The sequence below is a fragment of the Strix uralensis genome, chromosome 15, assembly GCF_047716275.1.
Source record: "Strix uralensis isolate ZFMK-TIS-50842 chromosome 15, bStrUra1, whole genome shotgun sequence".
Taxonomy (NCBI): domain Eukaryota; kingdom Metazoa; phylum Chordata; class Aves; order Strigiformes; family Strigidae; genus Strix; species Strix uralensis.
The window spans coordinates 16,921,612-16,930,453 of NC_133986.1; the positions used below are offsets into that span (position 1 = coordinate 16,921,612).

Below are 8,842 nucleotides of genomic sequence, written 5' to 3' on the forward strand. Positions count from 1 at the left end.
ACTAACCAACCACAGGGTGATAGGGAGCTGACAGTGTGGTGTGACTGTGAAAAAGATGAGTCCAGTCATGGTATTTCCAGTAATGACAGGGAAACATTAGTGTTGGTGGTTGAGGCATCACTGAGAAGACTAAAACTCTCCACGCAGCAGCCTCTCTCAAGAGAAAAAGCATTCAAACTGGGAGTCTCACAGAACGGACCTCCCAAAGGCCAGAGCAGAGCTTGCATCATGCAAGACTGGAAAGGTTTAGCTTATGTAACTTAACAAAGCGAGGGGGAATTGGGTATGTAAATACAGGAAATGGGGAAGGAAAAGCCAGGGAAGGATGTCTGTAACAAAACCCCCAAACATCTATAGACTGAGATGGAAATTAGAAGCAGGTTTCCAGCCACCAGCTCCATCCCGAACAGCGGCCATAGGCGCGAAGAGCTTGTGCCGGTGAGGAGGAGCCGCAGCGGGCCGGCTGCTGGCGGCGGGGCCCGCCTCCGCTTCCCTCACGATGCCGACCCGTTCCGGTCCACCGCGCCTCACCCCCCTCGCCCTTCCCTGCTCCCGGGCCGGCCCGGTACAACTTCCCCCTCCTCTCCACCCCGACGTGTCAGCGGGCACGTCTCCACAGCCGCGGCCCGCCCGCCTCACGTCAGCCGCCCGGCCCCTACTTAAGGCGGCGGCCGCCTCCCCGCCCCGCCGATACAGTCGCCGCGCTTGGGTGAGGAGGACGGGTAGGTGCCATCGCCTTCGCGGGGGAAAGCGGGGGGGGGGGGGGATGTGGGCGCCGCTGGCCACCAGCCCCCGGGGGGACTCGGACGAGCAGGCGGCGCCGAGCGGACTCGTCCGCTCGGCGCCGCCTGCTCGGCCGAGTCCCCCCCCCCCCCCCCCCCCCGCCCCAGCTGAGGATCTCCCGGGCCCAGCCTTGGCCCTCAGCCCGGCCGCTCGGCGGCCTTGTGTAACCGGCGTGATTTCCCCACACACGCCGCCCTCCTTGGGACCGCCGAGCGCTGCGCTGACCCGCCATTTCCCGCCCTCGCCTTCCCCTCAGGGAAGGCTGCTGCCCCGGGGAGGGGAAGAGCGCTGGGAGCGGCCCTGCGAAGGGCTGGAGGGGGAGGGAAGTGAGCGTTAATACACAGCCTCGGCTGCTGCTTTCAGGGGCAGAGCACTCTAAAGACAAAGATTTTGAGTATTAAGCGTGAGAAATACCGGAGTGGGTGCGCCTCGCCAGCCCAGCACGTTAAAGTTCTTATAGTGCAAAGGAAGATCTTGGCACATGGCGAGCCTGCACTGTACCGGGCCACGCTTCAGGAGACTTACGCAAATGAAGACTGACGCATCTTGGTTAACTTCTCCTAAATATGGGCGCTGCTGGCTTCCCTTCCCCCCCCAGCCCTTACCTGCCCTGCCAGCACTGCCTGGCCTTTCCTGCTCTGAACCAGTTGCCGCCTGTTCAGCACGAACTTTAGAGTCACATTGTGCTGCCCCTGCCTCGTGCTCTTCAGGGAGGCAGAAGCAGTGCTGCTCCGCCTGGGAGAGCATGGTGTGGGTTTCTGCGGGGAGCCTGGGGGGGGAGAGCAATGCTCCATCATCATGGCATTGCGGTGCCCCTGTGGCTGTCAGATTAGAACCCAGATAATAACCAGGCTGCCAGCAGCTGGTAGCTAAAGAAATTGAGGATGGGAGAGACGGTAACACCAGACTCTAGACATCTTAATTTAAAACTATGCAGTTTCACTTTAAAACAAACCCATAAAGTTGACTTTGAGCATCACGCTGTGCTTAAGAAGGGCTTGCTTCAGAGTACCAGTTTTTCAAGACAGTAGAATGAAGATTGCCAGACCATGCTGTGCTTAGAAGTACTAAAATGGCTTCCTTTACCTAAACGTAATATGGATGATCATTTAGAACATTCTACTAATGCTGCTGGAGTGCCACCCAGCTATATAATCGATGGTTCGCAGGCTGTATTTGAGGGAAAGCTACAGCGATCTTAAACAGTACATTGTCATCAATAATTCAGTTTTTTAATCATTTTGCTGCATACAGGCAGTACTGCCGGATGTTTTAGGCATGTGATTTGTATCTATTTTCTTGGCATCCCAGAATAAAGTCCATTTTACTTGATACAAATATTCCAGTGTCAGTAAAAGCTCTAAAGCCTGGAGAAATAATCTGATGCTTTCCTTGCAGCAGCATACCACCATGTCTCTCAAGGATCAGCTCATCCACAATGTCCACAAACAGGAGCAGAGTCATGCCCACAATAAGATCAGTGTGGTTGGTGTGGGTGCAGTTGGAATGGCCTGTGCTATCAGCATCCTGATGAAGGTAAGTGTCAAGCTTGGGATGAAGCAGCACCACTGTGACCACCTGAGGCCTAAAAGAGGGGTAGAAAGTAATCTCCCTTATTAGACTAACTGAGCTAGCACACAAGATGAACTTTTGGTTGTCCATTCTTTGGGCCTTCAATGAAGCAGCAATGTTTTAAGCTATTGACAGAGAACAAGTAACTGCAGTTCTTGAAAACCAGGTTTATCCCAGTATCAGACGGAACATGCTCTGTGATTCATTTTGATTTAAGAGCTGCATTTACCTTTGAACAACTTCCAGAATCCCTTCTAGGAACTGAGGCGTTATTTTGTCTGCGGCAGGGTGTGATGGAATACTTCCTTGCAGTGTGGACTGGAAAAAGTGGTCCTGGACACTTTGACTTGTCTTCTGCATTGCATTATTATGTTGAAAATGCTGTGTTTAATGTCAGGCTTGCTTTTTGTAACTGTAAAACAGGTTGTTTATGAACAGCTATTAAATGATTCTTCATCTTTGTCATGCTAAACTGTACAACTATTCCACAAGGAATGTGCATACAAAAAGTACAAAACTAACTAAAAGTCTCACAAGACTAACTACTCTGCTTGTGAACAAGTAAAGTGATACAAATGAATAAAATTGCTTAAATAGGTGACTGCTTTTAAGAGAATTGTTACTTCACAGTTTACAAATTGAGTACTTTGCTCAAAGAGGCAATAAATTTACTATTTAATCTCGGTCTCTTGTAGGACTTAGCTGATGAACTTGCCCTTGTTGATGTTGTGGAGGACAAGCTCAGAGGAGAGATGCTGGATCTTCAGCACGGCAGCCTCTTCCTTAGAACACCAAAGATTGTCTCTGGCAAAGGCAAGTGGTTGGCTCTAATGTGCTCATTATTTCTAAATGGAGTTAGCCACTTCAGATCTCAAACTGGTCATCCAAGTCTAGCACTTAGCCTGTTATCCTAATTGTTAGGAGGAAAGCTCACTTCATTTCTGCTCAGCTGACGTTCAGTTTCACATACCTTAAGGCCGGTCCAGCTAGGAATCCTCTCATCGCTCAGTAGAGGAAGGTGAATTTCCTCAGTACTCCTGCACCTTTGAGAATTTTATTTTGCAGCCAGTTAGCCCCCACATGTGTTACTGCTTAGTTTTTGGCCATAAATGGCAGCTTTAAGTTTAGTGGCAACCTGACTAGGGCAAATGCTAGCCATCTCATGCCTTAGTTAATGTGTGGCTCCAGTGCCCAGAGGTAGTAGGTTACGAGGGCAGAGCCTTCTTCCTTTCTACACAGTGCTTGCACTGGATGCCATCCCGACAGCTACCCCATACCCATCTGTGCCCAAGAAGCAGGTAATACTACTGCCCAATTCTACATATTAAGTATTTTGACATGCCCTTAAGGTTGCCACTTGTGGCAGTGAACCACAGTCTTAAAAGAAAACTTTAACTTTGTACAGAAGCAAAGTCTAGGGTAACAATTACCAGGAGAATTTCCACACCCTCAAACTTGGGAATTCTAGGTATCGATACCAGAAGGAACTGAGAATTCCTGTTCTGAAGCATGTGTAGAAAGGGGTCATGTTTGACACAGCCTTTTGTCTGCAGATTACAGTGTGACTGCACACTCCAAGCTGGTCATTGTCACTGCTGGTGCCCGTCAGCAAGAAGGAGAGAGCCGCCTTAACTTGGTCCAGCGCAACGTGAATATCTTCAAATTCATCATTCCCAATGTTGTTAAATACAGTCCTGACTGCAAGCTGCTTATTGTCTCAAACCCAGGTTTGTGTTGTGTTGTTGCCTTAATAAGAGGATTTGGCTTAGAGAATAGTTTTCTTCAGTAAGGTGGCATTAGTATACTAATATGACCAAGCATAGGCTTTTAGAAAATACTTACGCCATAGCAAGAAGTGTCATCTTCCCTCTGCGTGCTTGACAGGCTGCTTCTCTGAGAAATAAACCAAGTTGCCTCCAACTGGGGTCTTCGGTGGCCTTTTAAGTGATCTTTAGCATAGGACACAGTAAGGGGCACTGATAATTGCATGCGTAGCATAAACAGCCTCTCAGTTCTAAACCAGTTATGATGTTAGCTCACTGCAGGGGCGGGCGATGGGCATTACTTTATGCTCTATTCCGTGAAAGCAGCATGAAGATAAAATCCTTACAGATGAATGGAAGATGGGATTCTAATTGTCAAACTGCTCCTGAATGGCACTTGTTATTCTCCCTGTTCTACTTACAGTGGATATCTTGACCTATGTGGCCTGGAAGATCAGTGGCTTTCCTAAACACCGTGTTATTGGTAGTGGCTGCAATCTGGACTCTGCCCGTTTCCGCCACCTCATGGGAGAAAGACTGGGCATCCATCCCCTGAGCTGCCACGGATGGATTGTTGGAGAGCACGGAGATTCCAGTGGTAAGCATGAAGTCTGGGTGGCTGTTACACAGAACTTTTTTTAATAGCTCAATTGCAAGAAACATCTCCAAAGCTACAACAAAACGTTGATCAAAAACCTCTGCACTGCAAGCACTTTAAGAATGCAAGTCCCACTTTAAGTCTTCTGCTATGTAGAGTAACCCTAGATGATCTATATTTGACCTGAGTTACTCTGCTTGGAAAAGGTCATTACTGTAACCTGAGGAGGCTAAAAATTTCTCAGCTAAGTTGTTCCCATAACTCTCCAAAAAAAACCCTGAAGCAGCAAGAGGGTAAAGTTCTCTGCAAGGGACTCCCAAAGATCTGCACTAGACCTACTGGTAGTTGCTCAGCTGGCATCTCTTGATTACTTCAAGAACTACATATAAGAATTGAAGTGCAGAGGCAAGTCTAGAGGACAGGAGAAAGAGCAACTTTCTCCTTCCTTTACCTGTACCTTCTCTAGCAGCACCAGAGCAGTACTGTCTGCTTTCTGACAGGACTCACTTGGCATAAGTTCTTATTTCGAGAAACCTTTCCAAAATACAGTTACTGTAACGTTAGTTGATGCTGCCTAGGTGTTTTGCTTTAATAAAAGTATATTCAGATGTGGTATCACGTATAAAGATGTTTGTATGCTCCTAGGTTCTCGGCCTGCAGTTTAGATTGGCCTCAGTCATATCTAAATCATAGTGGCATGTGTGTTGCAGACTAATCCAACCAGATCTTGTGTTAAATGTTAATTAGTGGAGGGCATTAGGTTTTCTTGTGAGATAATTAATCTATGTGTAACTCTCAGTACCTGTCTGGAGTGGAGTGAATGTTGCTGGCGTCTCCCTGAAGGCTCTTCATCCAGACATGGGAACAGATGCAGACAAGGAGCACTGGAAGGAGGTCCATAAGCAGGTGGTGGACAGGTAAATACTGATTTTTTCAACACAAGAACAAATGATGAAGAGCTATGGTACCTCTGAACTGCATTATCTGTATCTGGGTGCATCCTGACATTTGTTCTGGGCTACTGTGGTATTTATGAAGACATAATAGGACTTGAAATAATATTTTAAGGAGTAAATGTAGATTTGGCAGAGTTAACTTTTCATGGTTAGTGAATAAGAGAAGTGCTTTAACTGCCAAGTTTCCAGTATAGCTGCAGGGAGGAGTGTAAAATGCAAATGGAGTCCTTCACTGCTGAGTTCATTTCAGTCCTGTCAGCAAATCGGTCAAGCTTCTGATGTCTCCAGATTGACTGAGGCACCTCCAAAAGCCCTTCTTACAAACTTTAAATATTTCAGTAGACGGTACTTGTGTTTTAAATGAGTAACTTTGTCTCTGCAGTGCCTATGAGGTCATCAAACTGAAGGGGTACACATCATGGGCTATTGGCCTTTCTGTGGCAGATCTAGCTGAAACTATTATGAAGAATTTGAGAAGAGTGCACCCGATCTCTACAATTGTTAAGGTGAGCAGCCCCTTTTTGCTAACTTTCATCTTACTGAGAACTAAAACCCTTGGGAATTCTGAAGAATAGTGGTAACCTTCTAGTTAATTTCAACTAAACTTGAAATTTCCTGATATTCTATAAAATACATAGACATACGTGAATTCTAGCCTAACTGTCCTTACCTACTTTTCAGGGCATGCATGGAATAAAAGATGATGTCTTCCTAAGTGTTCCTTGTGTACTGGGCAATAGCGGCATCACTGATGTAGTGAAGATGATCCTAAAACCCGAGGAAGAGGACAAATTAAGGAAGAGTGCAGATACACTCTGGGGAATCCAGAAGGAACTACAGTTTTAAATCTGCCCAAGCAGTTCACTCTTTACAGTTTAACGGGTTTAGTGGTTTCTCTTAACATTGCACTTTCCAAGTAGGTCAGATCTTTCAATGTATGTATCTCAACTAGAACACACAAAAAGCTCAAATCTGAACAAATGAATTTCTCAAAGATAGTGTTAGGGAACTATTGGAGGGTTTTCCCTGTTCAAACACCCATGTTCTTAGCCAGAGCTAGATAACCTAGTCAGTCTTGTACAGTGGTGTGACAGAAATCCAGCATTCAAAGCAGCACTGCCTAGAAAACCCTTTGCCTTTTCCTCTTGTTTAATGTTGGTTCAGAACAATAAGTAACTAAATATCACACAATGTGAAACCAAAGACTGTTTTCTTGCAGTTAAAGGATTGTCAAGCCAATTGACCAACTTTGTCTGCCAGCTGAATAGCTCAAATACTTCCCTGTTGGTAGGTCCAAACGTATCTTCCTAACACTGCTTTGGAATTTTTATGTATACTTTTTTTTTAGAGAACCTTATTTTTGTGTATGATACCAGCATAGTTGTAGGTTTGTCTCCTGAGCATGTTTAAAAAGTGTTAAGGTTTCTGTATGCAACAAGACAGTGACTGTCCAACTGTAGTACCAGCTCCAACACCAAATAAACCACAAACTTATTTCTGCCTCCTCGTTTTTCTTTATAGGGCGTTATCTCCAAAATGCAGCTCTACTTGCACCCATCTAAATCAAACAATTCTATTTCTTCAGCCACACCAACTCAAACCTCACTTGTGTAATTATGTTACGTGTGCAGGCTACAGATATTTATGTAATGAACTTTCTAAAAGTCTTGAGGCAGGAATGAAAAAACAGTAACAGAGTATTTAAATATGCAGAAGGTAAACTTGATTCCCATCTTAACACAAAGAAACAGGCTCTGTTGACATTATGTTAGGGGAGTGGAGAAACAATGCAACAAAGGAAGCGTCCTCCTTACCTGTACATGCAAAAATGCAGGTAGGAAGAAGTCTCCACATTAAGTACTTGACATCCACAAAAAGTCAACTTGCTGCTAAGCACAGAAAAGCATCTCCTCTGGAAAAGCAGCTGTGCATTGAAACAATGACCAAAGTTACTCCTCAAAGCCCAGAGTAAGTTACATAAGGAAGAATTAACCATCTTCTCTCTCATTAATATTTTAAAACAATATCCCTCATTACAGTGAAGAGGGGAAAGGTCCTATTCTTAGCTTTTTCTAACATTAGGACACAGCATGCAGCCTAAGAATGGAAATGAAGAATGATTAAGTCCAGGGTAGATTTTTAATACAGGCTGCAGCTGGTGAGACTTCTCAGAACAAAGTATTTTAGAATAAGCTGAAAGTGCTCATGAACAATTTCAGTAACAAAGGAAAAGCTGTAGCTACTGTGCTGCTTTCTCTTACAGCCACGAGACCAAAAGAGCACCGGGAAGAGAGCACACAGCAATAGTGACTAGGAATAGTCATGGTTTACGCAGACAGCAGGGAGATGGTATGAAGCCATTTTTAAAACTTCCAGAAGATCCACAGGACTGACAATTTTCACTACATGAAGCCTCACCCAGCTTTTTAATACAATCTCCAACCTCTTCAGATCCAGTGGTAACATGAAAAGCCTTAAGACAAATGCTCAGTTTCAAGCCATGCCAATTACTGCGCTGAGACTGAGAAACTTTGGTTTTCAAGCCAGCTTTGCTGAGGCAGCCTACAAAAGCCACTGGGTGAGGACAGCAGCGTGCTGCTGAGAGGCGACAAGAGCGGCACCGGGAATCCCTACAGCGCTCCAAGCTGGGAGAGGCTCCGTACAACACAGCCTCTTCAGCAGACAGGGCAGTGCGTAACCACCCAGCTCATCGCTGCGGGCTCCGACCCAGCTCACACAGCCAGAACCTGGGCTTACCGTGGCGTTCTGGTGTCATGTTTTCTGCCTGGCAGGTAGTGCAACACCAAATGCAGCAGCATCCCTTTTGACTAGCACTGTCTAGTGGCAAAATGCAATCCACATCAAGGCTTCTTAGGGCACCAGAAGGTACACTCCACTATCACCATGATCTGAGGGCAGAACGGGCAAGTCAGTGTTAACGGTTATTAAGCTCACTTCAAGAAAACAGTTCTTGGATGTCAACAGCGAGGTCAAGCAGCAGGGCCTTGAAATTTTGAGTTTTCAGCTTTCACTGGTCATAACAATGGTTAGTTACACTGCTTTTCCAGTCTGGGACACTGAAATGTCTTCCAGATCTCACAAGTGAAAGTACGGTTAAGCTGACACTGCAGAAGCCAGGCCTGTTTGTAAAGGAAGCGCATCGTACACGG

The 8,842-nt window shown here is 45.9% G+C and overlaps 1 protein-coding gene and 1 long non-coding RNA gene across 3 annotated transcripts; one reads left to right on the forward strand and one right to left on the reverse strand.

Moving 5' to 3' along the window:
* Positions 1-508: 508 nt before the first annotated feature.
* Positions 509-7,166, forward strand: LOC141950162 (L-lactate dehydrogenase A chain). 2 transcript variants are annotated; one of them, XM_074884627.1, is made up of 8 exons: positions 509-722; positions 2,182-2,319; positions 3,051-3,168; positions 3,909-4,082; positions 4,543-4,716; positions 5,516-5,633; positions 6,055-6,178; positions 6,354-7,166. In XM_074884627.1, exons 2-8 carry the CDS (start codon positions 2,194-2,196, stop codon positions 6,516-6,518), a joined length of 999 nt encoding a protein of 332 aa, XP_074740728.1. In that variant the 5' UTR covers positions 509-722; positions 2,182-2,193; the 3' UTR covers positions 6,519-7,166. The 2 variants fall into 2 exon arrangements, with proteins under 2 accessions (XP_074740728.1, XP_074740730.1); XM_074884629.1 differs by having other exon boundaries at positions 590-722; positions 2,185-2,319.
* On the reverse strand, positions 2,256-4,281 carry LOC141950163 (uncharacterized). The gene is made up of 4 exons (XR_012630933.1): positions 4,198-4,281; positions 3,326-3,398; positions 2,585-2,767; positions 2,256-2,368 (listed from the first exon to the last, which is right to left on the reverse strand). It is a non-coding gene; the product is annotated as an uncharacterized LOC141950163 (long non-coding RNA).
* Positions 7,167-8,842: the final 1,676 nt, after the last annotated feature.

What these genes read in the sequence shown, in the direction of transcription:
- LOC141950162 (XM_074884627.1), top strand. Translation starts at nt 2,194, where the DNA reads ATGTCTCTCAAGGATCAGCTCATCCACAATGTCCACAAACAGGAGCAG. An exon ending in CTATCAGCATCCTGATGAAG is followed by an intron (nt 2,320 to 3,050) that starts GTAAGTGTCAAG and finishes GGTCTCTTGTAG; the next exon opens with GACTTAGCTGATGAACTTGC. An exon ending in CGATCTCTACAATTGTTAAG is followed by an intron (nt 6,179 to 6,353) that starts GTGAGCAGCCCC and finishes CCTACTTTTCAG; the next exon opens with GGCATGCATGGAATAAAAGA.